Here is a 14850-nt window from a genome sequence, read left to right on the forward strand (position 1 = left end):
GAGGATAGCAGGGATAAGATTAATAAAGACCCGAGAAGGAATCGGATCACGAGAACAAGTGGAAGTCTTCGAAGAGCGCAGTATTGTAGACAGTTCATCAGCTGAGACCGAAGGGAATGCAGAGAAATTTGCAGGAGGAACTGACAGATGAGGAACAGGAACTGGAAGAGGAGCAGAGCTGGCAAGATCAGAGTGAATAGTTTGGATTTTAGCATTGAAAAAAGAGGCAAAGTTATTAGCAGACAGAGAGGCGGGGAGAGGTGGTGGATTAGGCTTCAGAAGAGAATTGAAGGACGCAAAGAGCCGCTGAGGATGCGTAGCATTTGACTGGATCAACGTTGAGTAATACTGCTGTTTGGCCAATGAAATAGCAGAAGAGAAAGAGGAGAGAACAAATTTGTAATGGACAAAGTCCGCCCAGTCCCTGGTCCTATGCCAAAGGTCTTTATGTAACAGCTACTTTTGTGTGTCATTAAAAATAGAGAGAACAACTAGTAATGGGGTGCCATGAACTGTTTGTTTTGTTATTTCGGAAATATAATTGAAAATGGCTTGCATGTGTTTACAAGCCCGCCATATACAGAATAAAGTACCTTTAACCTGACAACCTTTCCAGCAATTTGGGCAAAGATTTGTGTTAATGTGATTTAGTTTCACAGGTGTCAGATGCCACCTATGTGTTAAGATTAAATGTATTTGTGTAATTGCTGCTGAAATAGACTTAAGTGGATTCTTTTCCCGGATTGTATTCCATTGTGTATCTGTAACCTGTTCCCTAATATCATTCCCCCAAACTATTTTTAATCCTCCTGTTGTTCCGCTATTATGTATTAACCAGCTATAGATATGAGAGACTAAACCTTTAGACCTGCCTTGTGAGTTAGCACATTCATTTTCAAAGATGGTGTGGGGTTGGGTTACCTCATTCCTTTGTATTAGTTTTGAAGCAAAGCTTTGTGTTTAAGTGATTTGAAACTAGTTCCTTTCTGTATCTTGTAATTTCTCTTGCAATTTTTCTGTTAAAGTAGACTTTCCTCCCTGTATGATGTCTCTAAATCTGTATACTCCTTTTTCCTTCCAATGTTTGTATTGCTTGTATTTATCTAGATCACTAAACTCTGGGTGGTCTGGAAAGGGGATAAGTGCGGATATAAGAGGAGCAAGAATTTTGTTCCAGGTTGTCCACACTCTCAATATATATTTTTAAGAAGGGATTTTTAAAAATAATATCCAATGTCTCTTCTTTAGAGATGGAAAAAGGAGAGATCTGATATTACGAGGGCAATTGTTTACTATTTGGAGTCAGAACCTGCAACTTTGATTGGGTCCCAGGGAAGCTTACCCACACAGGTTTCCTCCCTGCAGGTGTCCACAGGGGTGGAGTCAGTGGCATGTTCCCATTGCCCCTTGATGATGTGAACACCCCGGGGCTAACATGTGAACCAGGGCTACTGTTTCACTTCTGTCCTGTATAGTACCTCTAGAATAGTGTTACCAATAAACAAATGTTAGTAACAGTAGAATAATGTTAACTTGAACAGGCTGCCCAGTTCTGTATTAGATATAAATTAAAGAGAATATCATCTTAGAGGCTGAGGTATGCACAGACTAAACAATAGTAAATGGGAATGGGTGTGTACTTTTTTTAATAATATACTGAGCAGGACACAGACATCTGAAGTTTATTTTCTACGGTTTCACTGTAATTTTCTTGCATCCTAGTCATGTATTTATTGCATTTCTATACCGCCCAATAGCTGAAGCTCTCTGGGCAGTTCACAAAAATTAAAACCATGAAGTACAATTCAAAGTATAAAACAAACAACATTATAAAAACACAATATAAAAGCACAACCAGGATAAAACGAACAGCAATGCAGAGATTAATACAGATTTAAAATACAGATTTAAAACAGCAAAGTTAAACAAAACTAAGATGATAACCTGTTAAAATGCTGGGAAAATAAAAAAGGTCTTCACCTGGCACCGAAAAAGGTATAATGTAAGTGACAGAGAGCTCATTCCACAGCTCGGGTGCCATAGCAGAGAAGGCCGTCCTCCTGGTAGCCACCTGCATCACTTGATTTGGTAGGGGCTCATGGAGAAGGACCCCTGAGGATGATCTTAGGGTCTGGGCAGGTACATATGGCAGGAGGCGTTCCTTCAGATAGCCTGGCCCCAAGCCATTTAGGGCTTTCAGTGTTACTACCAGCACTTTGAACCGGGCCCGGACCGGCAGCCAGTGAAACTGGAAAAGGACTGACATGATGTCTCGTTGGCCAGTCCCTGTTAACAAACCAATATTACTTACATTACAAGAAATTTCTAAGTGATATACAAACAATAGTGTAAAAGCATAATAAAGTACTGTAGAAAATTTAGAACACACAATACCATGAAAGCAAAAAACCACAAGATTGCTGTTCTGGGAAAGCCTGTTGGGACAAGTACGTTTTCAATGGGGGTTGAAATCCAGAAGCGTTTGCACCTGTCTAATATTTATTTATTTAAAACATTTATATCCCGCCCTATATCATTAGAGCTGTGGACAGATAAAAACATACAGTATAAAACAATAAATATACACAGTTAAAAACAAACCATGATCCAAGTTAAAACTATATATAATTTAAAAGCAATAAAAGCAGTTAAAACAATGTGCCAGTGAGTTTCACCATCAAAGGCTAAAAACCCATGTTTTTACTTGGCGTCAAAATGAAATCAATGTTGGCGCCAATCAGGCCTCCCACAGTCAGGGTGCCACAACAGAAAAAGCCCTCTCCCTTGTCCCATCATAGCGTATATGTTGCATTGGTGGGATGTGGAGAAGGGATCCTCCAATAGATCTGAGGTCTCAGGCAGGCATATATAAGGAGAGCCTCTCTCTCAAGTATCGAGGTCCCAAGCCGTTTAGGGCTTTAAACGTCATTACCAACACCTTGAATTCCACCCAGAAGCATATAGGCAGCCAGTGCAGTTCCTTTAAGACCATTGTTATGTGGTCTCTATAAGATGTACCCACCAGCAGTCTAGCTGCTGCATTTTGCACTAGCTGCAACTTCCGCGTTGTCTTCAAGGGCAGCCCCACGTAGAGTGCATTGCAGTAGTCTAATCGTGCATGCATTACTGTGGCTAGGTTGTCCCTGACCAGGAAAGGCCATAGCTGGTGGGTCAGCCGAAGCTGACCCCAAGTACTCCGTGCCACAGAGTCCACCTGGGCATCTAGTGACAATGATGGGTCTAGGAGGAGTACTCCCAAGCTACGTACCTGCTCCAGAGGGAGCGCCACCTCATCCAGAACAGGTCGCTTACCCAATTCCCAGACTCGGGAACCACCAAGCCACAGAGCTTCCATCTTATCAGGATTCAGCTTCATTTATTGGCCCTCATCCAGCCCATTATAGCCTCCAGGCACTGGTCCAGCACCTTCACAGCCCCAGCTGACTCCAATGACAAGGAGAAGTACAGCTGAGTATCATCAGCATACTGATGGCACCCAACCCCAAAACCCTTAATGACCTCACCCAATGGCTTCATATAGATGTTGAACAGTATGGGGGATAGAATAGAACCCTGTGGCACCCCACAGCTTAATTGCCATGGGGTGGAACAGGAATCCCCCAATACCACTCTCTGGGATCAGTTCCGTAAGTAGGAACGGAACCACTGTAACACAGTGCCTCCTACTCCCATCTCGCAGAGCTGACCCAGTAAGATACCATGATCAATGGTATTAAAAGCCGCTGAGAGATCCAGGAAGATCAACTGGGCAGTACTCCCCATCTTTCACCCAGAGAAGGTCATCAGTCGGAGCCACCAAGCCTGTTTCAGTGCCATGCCCTAGCCTGAAACCAGACTGAAATGGGTCCAGATAATCCATTTCTTCCAAGAATGTCTGAAGTTGCCCAGCCACCACACGCTCAAGCACCTTGCCCAAAAAGGGGATATTAGCAATGGGGCGTCTCACATACCTCTGGGTCCAGGGAGGGCCTCTTCAGGAGAGGGCGCACTACAGCCTCTTTCAATGGATTGGTAGGAAATTCCTGAGAGTGGGTGCTGTATCTAATACAATGTCCAATTCTATCTGTTCCTTTTAATGCCCAGGTACAGTGTATGCCACAGATTATTCGAATGCCAGTGCCACCGGATTTTTTGATCCCTTTAAGGTATGACTAGTTCTCTATGCAATACTGTGCAATGTTTACTCTGTACTGCTTTTAACTCATTTTTTTTCTTATGCATGTGGTTTCAGCTGCAGTGGAGTGTGTTCCTTAGCAAGTTACTTTCCATTCCAACATCACTTTTCCCCCCAGTAGAGGACACAAGGTAAGACTGAAGGCCTAATGAATGTGTGTGTTTGTGTTTTTTTAAAAAAAGCATAAACAACTGTGCATTTATATAGAAATGAACATTAAATGAAACCACAACCAAGTTCTATTTAGAACAGAAGTGGCACGTTTTTTGTACCACTGAATATATAAAATTTAATTCGCTCAGTTGTTAACAACTTTATTACTGACTTGAGAGCACTAACCTTTAAAATTTACATTTATTTCAAGTCACAACTATGGATCAGTTGATGCTGAAATTTTTGGAGTGCCTATTGCAATAACAGCTTTGGTAAGTGAAAAGATTTCTCTCTCCTGTCCTTAGAGATATATTTAGATACAGTTGGGTATTGAGTGAAATGTACTAATCCTTGTAGTGGTCTTGAGTGTGAAATTTCAAGTAAAAGTGAACCTACTTAATTTACTATGTACGGTTAAAATTATTTATTTTATTTTATTTATAAACTACCTAACTCCCAAACAATGGCGCTCAAGGCAGCTAACAATAAAATCCAGATTAAAAAATAAATCTTAATTAAAACACAACATTCATAAAAAAATAAATTAGAAGGGCAATTAACACAAGAATTACTTATTAGGAGCTTCTTAAAATGGATTCAACCCTTGAATCAAAGGAGTTTTTAAATGAGGAGTTATCCTAAATCTCAGATTTCATTATCAGTTCAGTAACTGCATTCAATTACGTAACAGCAAGCGGAACAAGAATTTCTGCTGTAACTAATGTACATTTCTTAAAATATAGTTACTAGCAACAGCAGAGAATGAAATGACCCACCATTGGCTGGCAAGATTATGACATCATGGGTCACCTTCCCAGCTAATGCTGCAAAAGTCTGCATCTTTTTATTTATTTATCCACATTTATATACTGTCTTACCTGCAAGGCAGTATACAACAATTTAAAACAATAAACCATAAAACAATAAAAACACGAGCAACAAAAACATTAAAGCTACACATTTTGAAAGGCTAAATTGAACATTAAAGCTACACATTTTGAAAGGCTAAATTGAAAAGATATGACTTTACGCTCCTTCATAGTTTTGAGAGAATGCATTCCATAGTTTGGGCGCAACACAGGAGAAAGCCCTTTCACACATGTCTAACAAACAGGCCTCTGTGAGTACCGGGGCCGCAAAGGTGTTTAGGGCTTTAAAGTTTAAAACCAATACCTTGAATTACATCCAGAAAGCAATTGGCAATCAGTGCAGTTCCTTCAGGGCAAGTATAACCTGATTCCAATACCGTGAACTGGTTAGCTGCCTAGCTGCCACATTTTGCTCCAATTGAAGCTTCTGGATACTTTTCAGGGGTTGACCCACATAGAGTGCATTGTAGTAGTCTAAATATGATGTAACCAAGTGGAGAACTGTTACCAAGTCAGACCAACTCAGAAAAAGTCACAGCTGGCGCAACAAACTTAATTGTGCAAACATACTCCTTGCTACCCAAAGATCTAGGGACAGTGTAGGATCAAGAAGCACTCCCAAGCTACAGACATGATCCTTTAGGGGGAGCAGAATTCCTTCCAGAACAGGTTGAAGCTAAATCCCAAGTCAGGCTTTCTACTACTAGCAGCACCTCCATCTTGTTTGGGTTTAACCTCAGCTCCTTCACCTTCAACCAGTCCATTATCAAGCCCATCAACATTCAAGGGTTTAAAATGCTTCCTTGGTGTTAGGTGACAAAGAGCAGTAGAGCTGGGAGTCAACAGTATATTGGTGGCACTTTATTCCAAAGTTTCAAATGACCTCTCCCAGTGGTTTCAAGTAAATATTATACAGCATGGGGGACAAGATAGAACTCTGTGGGACACCACAGGCTAATATCCATGGAGTTGATGGTGCTAAATAAATAAATAAATAAATAAATAAATAAATAAATAATAATAATAATAATAATAATAATAATAGTTGAAGAGTAAACCCTCAGTATCTTCTTTTGGACACAGCCTGAAAGAAAGGTCAGGGACTACTGCAAAACAATGCTCCAAAGGCCCAGTCCTGCCAGGTGGTCCAGAATGATAGCATGGTTGATGGTTTGGAAAGCCACCAAAACCAGAAGAACTAATAGGGTTGATACCAAAGCAGTCTCAGTCCCATATACTGGCTGAAAGCTCAATTGAAATGAGTCTAGATAATCAGTTTGAACTGGATTCTCACTCTTTTTGCCTTTTTCAATCGCTCTGCAGCCACCTGGCAAGAGATGTGTTTCTCTTCCAGCATGGAGAAAGGGACTTGGCTGGAACTAGAAGGAGCAGCTGCTCTTCCTGGCAACACGCAAGTCCCAAGCTTCAGGTGGCAACTGGCAACTCCATGGCGGTGCCAGATGTTGCACAAAGCCCTGAAGGAAACAAATTCCACAGGCTGGATTGGGGAGCCTGTGGCTGGGGTTTTTGCACCCCTGGTTAATGCGACAAAGAATTCAAGCCAAGTGCCAGATGTGGTTTGTTTGTTCTGTTGCTTTTCCTTGCTTCAAGAAAAGCTTAGTATATTAGTTTTCCAACAATAGCAACACCATTTCCTTGTATTTCAAATGCTGAATGTTGTCCAGATCAGTTGCTGATTTCTGCCTGACAGTTTACTGTCTGGCCTTTGTCCTGTAGGTGGCAGACCAACAGGCAGCCATGTTTGGACAGTGTTGTTTTGATATCGGTGATCTTAAAGTCACCATGGGGACTGGTTCATTTTGGGATATTAACACTGGAAGCAAAGTCCATGCATCTAGAAAAGGTAAGGTTGTATTTTTGCATTCTAAAACCCTGGCTGACAGGAACCATTGTGGACATAAGGTGGCTTATAAAAAGGATGTTAAAAAACTATTGACAAATAAGAATAAAAAGAAATCGGATAAAATCATAGATTGTTTAGTCAAGCACACTACCTTCAGTGTCTCCAGAATACTTATTGTTCAGGCGGATTACCTTCAGATGGAGGGGTCTGATAAGCAATTGAATTTTGGGGAGGGGAAAGAACTTACAAACAATTGTGGCCAAAATCAACTAATTTAGAAACAACCTGCTCTCTCAGATGTATGTGGATGTAACTTCCATTGTGAATTGGAGTCTGTCACCCAATCACTCACCTCACATGTTGCTTCTTCCAATGTTAGCTGCTTGTCACTGGTGTGTATGTGCTCAGTTTCCTGCGGAGGAATTTTTGTTTTAGACCTGCCTTCTCCAACCTGGGTGCTTCCAGATGTTCTGGCTTGTAACTTCAATCATCCCCGACCATTGGTCTTACTGACTGGGGCTGATGGGCGTTGTAGTCCAGAACTGTGGAACACCAACTGTGGAACGCTTATACATACTTACGTGGGAGTAAGTGTCTTTTAATTCTGAAAAAATCCTAAAAACAGCAGCCAAAAGCTATCAGTTTTGGAGCTACTTACTAGATATGCTCATAAATTGCTATATTTCCATTGGATTTTATGACTTTCAAAAACAATTGCTTACAAAGCAGGACATACAAATTAATAAATAGTGTTTACATTTCTCAGTAAAATGCTAGTAAAATGAAATGGATTTCTTAAAATATAGGTTCAATTGTTTTTGGAGGCAGAAAAAGGACATAGGGAGTGTACCAGCTAATCCTCCAGCTGATGCTCATTAAATGCACTTTCACCTGCACATGAAAAAGCAATATGGGTTGGAAGACTCCCAAACTTGGTGCCTCTTTCTTTTGGGAAAGACTGACTGTGGAGGATTTGATACAAAGTGGAGTATAAGGGCCCACTTTGTTGCAGGAAAAACTTATGCACCAGCCTCCCACAACCTGGTGCCCCCTAGATGTTTTGGACTTCAAATTGAACCATCCCTCCGCTTCTCTTAGTGGAGGCTTCCACTGGAGCAAAAGCCGTGAGTAGAAAGGCACCTTTGGATACAACTGTAAATAAATAAATAAATAAATAATTCATGTCTTGTTACTTTAAGGTTTGTATCCATTGATTGGTTGGAAGATCGGGGAAGAGGTGACTTATTTAGCTGAAGGCAATGCTTCTGATACTGGGAATGCTATAAAATGGGCGCAGAGCTTAGGTGAGTAGCGCAAACTAAATCTCTGAGACTATAAATGTAGGGTGTAAAGCAACAATTATTGCTATGCTTCTCGCCTGCCCTAGGACCTCCACTTCCCTTACTCGGCTTCGTCCTTTTTCTTCTGCTGCCCCTTACGCCTGGAACGCTCTTCCAGAACACTTGAGAACTACAAACTCAATCACTGCTTTTAAAACTCAGCTAAAAACTTTTCTTTTCCCTATAGCCTTCAAATATTGAGTTTGTTCTGACTCTATACTGTTAGCTTCTCCCTACCCGGTGCCTGTTTACACTTCCCTGTGCCTGTTTGCATTCTCCTTCCCTCTTTATTGTTTACTACAACTTATTAGATTGTAAGCCTATGCGGCAGGGTCTTGCTATTTACTGTGTTATCTGTACAGCACCATGTACACTGATGGTGCTATATAAATAAATAATAATAATAATAATAACTTCTCAGTACAGGGATAAAATTATTTTGTTGGTTCTAGTGATATATATTTCAGGATTTCTTTTGCCGTCTGCTTTCTTCTTATGATGTAGAAGCCAGCTGAGACATCATATTGTGCTAAAAACATATCAATATATGTACGTTTAAAACCTGCTGCTCTGTATTTTTAAAAATAGAAATGATGAAAAACAGTGTATAATTTAAACGTAATATTGCTTGCAGTGTGATGGCTAAAAGTAGGCTGCAAAATCTTTCAGCTTTTTTCTGGTTGACTTTTTTCCAGTATCCTTTAGAGTTCTCCTGATTTCCAAGGATGTCTATTTTGTCGTCATAATGTAAAAATTCTGGTGACATTTTATTATGGCATATATTTATTTTATTTTAAAATATTACTATGCTGCCTGTCATGTATATGCTAAATCCACATTGTGTGTTTTTACAGATCTTTTTGCCAGTGCTGAAGAAACATCAAAAATGGCCCACAGCCTAGTAAATTCAGGCGGAGTTTGTTTTGTCCCTTCTTTTAGTGGGTTGCAGGTAAAAGTATTGCCTTTGATTTATTTACTGATGTGTCATCTGACTCATTTTCCCAAATGTGATTGTTCATCATAAAACATACATTCCATTCAGCCTTCAGTATCTTCCACATCAGTGTATAATTAGCATGGTTATAAAATGACATTTTGAATAACAATACATAAGATAATTCCCTATGTGCTGCTTATTGCTGTCTTAATTTTCTTCTCCTTACTATGCTGCCTCTCATTGTCATCTGTAAGTTATTTCTTTTCCTTAATATTTCAGTCCATTCTTAAAACATCAGCCAGCAGAACATTTTTGTGCATACCTTATTTTCACTTTTTTTTTTTATAATTTTAGATTCCAGTGAATGACCCATATGCATGTACTTCTTTTATGGGGATCACACCTTCTACCACTAAAAAACATCTTGTTCGAGCTGTGTTGGAATCTATAGCTTTCAGGTACTGGATTAGAAACACCCAGATAAAATGTGATGTTGCTTGCAGTTAGGTCGGGCTTTCTGCTAGTTTTGTTACCTTCGCCGAATTAAGAGCCCAAACAGACATTACTTTAAATCCACATCTAGCTGCTACACTTTTCTTTTTTAGCCTAGAGTAGGTGCAGGGCTCCCAATCCAGATCTTAAAAGCCCCCTACTTATCTCACTAAGGTGGATGTTGTAGCCCAAAATATCTAGAAGGCACAAGGTTGGCATATACACATACAGACACCATCAGTCCATGCAACCAGGCTGCTCCCATTTTTAACTCGCTTTCCAAACTTTGATATACTCTGTTCCTATGAAGTTCAGAGTTGACAGCTTTGCAGAAAAAAATCACCATGGTCAGTGTGCCACACTGCCAATTTCTACTAAATGATATGGATCTCCATGCTTCCAGTTCAAAAAAGCCCACTCACTGGCAAATGAAGGCAAAACAATAACAACCACCTTAAAATACACTCTCTTAGCATGGACAGTCATACATGTAAAAAAAAAGTGAGCCATTGCATAGAAGGACATACGGTTTCAGAAATTACAGAACCTCGTTTCTTAATTCCTCGCCTCCATGCCTGCCTTCCCTGAGTTTTGCCTGCACTCCTCCTCCCTATCCCTGCTGCCTACTCTGCCTGAAGGATGTTTTACTGTATAGCCTTTGGCCTTCCACTTGCGTCTCCCCTTTGAGTCTTTGCTTGTATTTAGAATCTCCTAGACTAAAACAATGGGTTTGATCCAAAGTCCCTGTGAGCAGCTCTACTCAAGGGACAACCCTTCTGGAGGAAGAAGAAGAGGAGGGAAGTTCACCAATTCCTCCTCCCCTCTGCATCCCATTGCACCTCCTGAAAATCTGTTCCAGAAGGTAGCAAGGGAGGAATGGTCAAAAACAGCCTCTTGCCTGCCTTCCTCCAGCAGGATTCTCTATTATTATTATTTTTATTTATTTATTTATTTATTTATTTATTTATTTATATAGCACCATCAATGTACATGGTGCTGTACAGAGTAAAACAGTAAATAGCAAGACCCTGCCGCATAGGCTTACAATCTAATAAAATCATAGTAAAACAATAAGGAGGGGAAGAGAATGCAAACAGGTACAGGGTAGGGTAAGCAGGCACAGGGTAGGGTAAAACTAACAGTAGAAAGTAACAGTAGAAGTCTGCACAACATCAAGTTTTAAAAGCTTTAGGAAAAAGAAAAGTTTTTAGTTGAGCTTTAAAAGCTGCGGTTGAACTTGTAGTTCTCAAATGTTCTGGAAGAGCATTCCAGGCGTAAGGGGCAGCAGACGAAAATGGACGAAGCTGAGCAAGGGAAGTAGAGGCCCTTGGGCAGGCGAGAAACATGGCATCAGAGGAGCGAAGAGTACGAGCGGGGCAATAGTGTGAGATGAGAGAGGAGAGATAGGAAGGAGCTAGACCGTGAAAAGCTTTGAAGGTTAACAGGAGAAGTTTATATTGGATTCTGAAGTGAATTGGAAGCCAATGAAGAGATTTCAGAAGCGGAGTAACATGGTCGGAGCGGCGAGCCAAGAAGATGATCTTTGCGGCAGAGTGGTGAACAGAAACCAACGGACTGATGTGAGAAGAAGGAAGGCCAGAGAGAAGAAGGTTGCAGTAGTCCAACCGTGAAATAACCAGTGCATGAACAAGCGTCTTGGCAGAAAAGACAGACAAAAATGATCGAATCCTGGCAATATTATACAGGAAAAATCGACAAGATTTAGCTACTGCCTCAATATGAGGAATAAAGGAGAGCGAGGAGTCGAAGATAAAGCCAAGGCTACGAGCTTCCTTGACCGGAGTAAGCGTAACATCATTGACAGTAAGAGAGAATGAGAGATGAGGAGAAGGTTTAGGAGGAAAAACAAGCAATTCAGTCTTTGCCATGTTAAGCTTCAAGTGACGATGAAGCAGCCAAGCTGAGATATCTGAAAGACATGCCGAGATACGATCGTGAACATCAGGAGAAAGTTCCGGAGATGACAGATATAGTTGTGTATCATCGGCGTACAGATGATATTGGAGGCCATGAGATTGAATAAGCTTGCCCAAGGGCAACATGTATAAGGAAAACAACAACGGGCCAAGCACCGAGCCTTGCGGAACCCCTACTGAAAGGGGAAAGGAGGAAGACGAGCTGCCATTAGCCAACACGCTGAAAGAGCGACCCGCTAGATAGGAGGCAAACCAGTTATAGACAGAGCCACAAAATCCAAGGTCATGAAGGGAATCTAAGAGAAGATCATGATCAACCGTGTCAAAGGCTGCAGTTAGATCAAGGAGAATAAGAACGGAATAATGGCCTTTAGACTTGGCAGTAAGGAGATCATTGGTGATCTTAGTAAGGGCTGTTTCGGTGGAATGCAGGGGACGGAATCCAGATTGAAATGGATCCAAAGCAGAGTTACTAGAAAGAAAGTCAAGACAGCGAGAGTAGACCACACGCTCCAGGATCTTTGAAACAAACGGCAACAAAGAGACAGGTTGGTAGTTAGACAGAGATAGCCTATCAAGAGTAGGTTTCTTGAGAATGGGAGAGACTGTAGCATGTTTAAAAGCAGAAGGAAATGAACCAGAGGACAGAGAAAGATTAATAATATGTAGCAAGGAAGGGAGGATAGCAGGAATACTATCTACAGGATCTCAGTCCCTTTCACAAACAGAAAGAACAGAATTTATTTATTTATTTATTTATTTGTTACATTTTTATACCGCCCAATAGCCAAAGCTCTCTGGGCGGTTCACAAAAGGGCAACTCTGGATCCAATCACATACCTCTGACATCCCTACCATCTCTATTATTTTCCTAGGTGCTAGTATTACTTCACCATTTATCCTCCTGTTTTCAAAATAGTTGATAGAACCTCTCCTGAAAACAAGGTGCTGCTTTTTTAAATTCAAGTTGAGCAGGTGTAGAATTTCAATTCTACACTGGCTTTGTTATGGACAACCATCTGTGGCTGGATAAATGCCCAGTAAATAACAATATGTACCACAATAATGATTGTTAGCACTTTGCTATTGTGGTAAATGCTTCAATATTTTGGTTACTAAGAAGATTGGATAATGGCTCTTTAAGTGTATACGCTGATTGGCGTTCCTACTTTACTTCTTAGTAAAAAAGTATACTAATCTTGGTTGTGACCTAAGTCTTCTACTGTAGTACACATAGTTCATGCACCAGTAACAATTGGGAAAAATTATACACTGATGGTACGCAGACCAGGATATCAGATTAGAATAGTGTCAGACAGAGTAGGGCCTTTACTACTATAGTGGGTGGGCTTTGGTATGCTTTACTTATTGAGATCAGGAGCTCTTCTCTTTGCAAGTGATGCAAAACATGTATTTATTTGAACTTGCTTTTGGTTTATTTTGTAGTTTGCCCACTGACTTGTAGTATGTTTTAATTATGTTTTATGCTCTACGGCTGTGTTGAATGTACTATGCCACTTTAACCTTTGAGAAAAGCAGCCTAAAAATGTTTTAAATAAATAGAATATAAACAAGGTTTATGGAGTACTTTGAATCATTGAACAGCTCTAGTTTATTTTACAATAGCTAACTTAAACCCATTATGAAAATACATTTTATTATCTAGCTAGTTGTGACTGAATGCTTTATTTTCTTTTTCTTTTTTGCAAGAAACAAACAGCTCTATGATACCATCACAAAAGATGTAGGCATTCCACCTAAATTCATTCGGTATGTCCATGTTATGTCTAAAATGTCAACAGCTAATTCATTCAGATATTTTATATAATAATATATTTAAGTAACTAAAGCGTATATATATTAGGTTTAGTTTCCAAAACCTTTTTAAAGGTCCAAAATGGAATTGTGTATTTATTTCGAGCCAACCTGTTGATTTAAGCACCTGAATAGGTAGTTAAACCACCTAGCTGCCTGTATATTGGTGACAAAGGTAGTGTCAGTAGCCTAGTGACTTTACATATACTGCTTTGGCAAACCACCGATTTCAAGTCTACCTTTGGAAACCTAGAATGTTGTTAGCTTGGCTGTCTTCTTGTTGGTACTAGTTGTTCAAAATTTCAAGAATGATGTGCTGCTGCCTAGAATGAAACATTAGAATAAAACAATAGATAATCTCTATTGGAGCTTAAATTGGTGGAACACCTGGTGTATTACTGTATACTATAACACAGATTGCTTCCATGCACCCACATTTTGAACTAACTGAAGTTTAGTTTTTAAAAATCCCCATGTTGGTTAGTAAACAGCACCACTTATGTATGCACATGTTTAGGTTCCAGCTGAATTCCTGTGTGATTGCAATCCTCTAACACTATTTTTTAAAACAAACAAACAAACACTTGCAGTTATGTTATGCTAACTGAAAAGCAGGGAAAATTAAGTAGCTAAGTTTTCTAGCTGGGCTGTGAAACTCACTAGATAAGATTATAAGAAGAGCTGTGCTGGATCAGTGCAAAAGTCTATCTAGCCCAGCATTCTGTACCAACAAGTAGCCAACCACATGCCCATGGAAAGCCCACACCAGGACATGAGTGCAACAGCACTCTCCCAGTGACATTCACAGCAACCAGTGTACAAAGATGTACTGCTTCTGATACTGGCAGTAATATAGAGCCATCAGGACTAGTAGTAATTAATAGTCTGATCCTCCATGAATTTAACTAATACCCTTTTAAAGCCACCCCAAGCTGGTGGCCATCAATACATCTTGTGGTAGTGAATTCCATAGTTTATCAATGTGATCTGAAAGAGGGGGGAAATTCCCTATCACTTTCTCCACACCATGAATAACTATACATTTTCATCATGTCTCCCTCTACTTGCCTTTATTTTAAGCTAGACAGTCCCAGACATTGTAACCTTACCTTAAAGGCAAGTTGCTCCAGTCCCTTGATGATTTCGGTTGCCCTTTTCTTCACCCTCACAAGCTCTATGAAATCTTCTGAGGCACAGTGACCAGAACTGCATACAATATTACAAGTCTGGTCACACCATAGATTCATA

General features: G+C 40.2%; 1 protein-coding gene across 1 annotated transcript in view; it reads left to right on the forward strand.

Annotated features, from left to right (window-relative positions):
- The window catches only part of GK5 (glycerol kinase 5), a 35426-nt gene that overhangs the window by 13486 nt on the left and 7090 nt on the right, over window positions 1–14850 (forward strand). Inside the window, exons 7-14 of the mRNA XM_063132161.1 lie at window positions 4105–4166; window positions 4253–4326; window positions 4560–4620; window positions 6955–7081; window positions 8281–8385; window positions 9276–9370; window positions 9713–9816; window positions 13498–13557. Of these exons, the coding sequence (XP_062988231.1) occupies window positions 4105–4166; window positions 4253–4326; window positions 4560–4620; window positions 6955–7081; window positions 8281–8385; window positions 9276–9370; window positions 9713–9816; window positions 13498–13557 (688 nt within the window). The remainder of the gene's footprint in view (window positions 1–4104; window positions 4167–4252; window positions 4327–4559; window positions 4621–6954; window positions 7082–8280; window positions 8386–9275; window positions 9371–9712; window positions 9817–13497; window positions 13558–14850) is intronic.

This window comes from Elgaria multicarinata, chromosome 8, assembly GCF_023053635.1.
Source record: "Elgaria multicarinata webbii isolate HBS135686 ecotype San Diego chromosome 8, rElgMul1.1.pri, whole genome shotgun sequence".
Classification (NCBI taxonomy): Eukaryota; Metazoa; Chordata; class Lepidosauria; order Squamata; family Anguidae; genus Elgaria; species Elgaria multicarinata.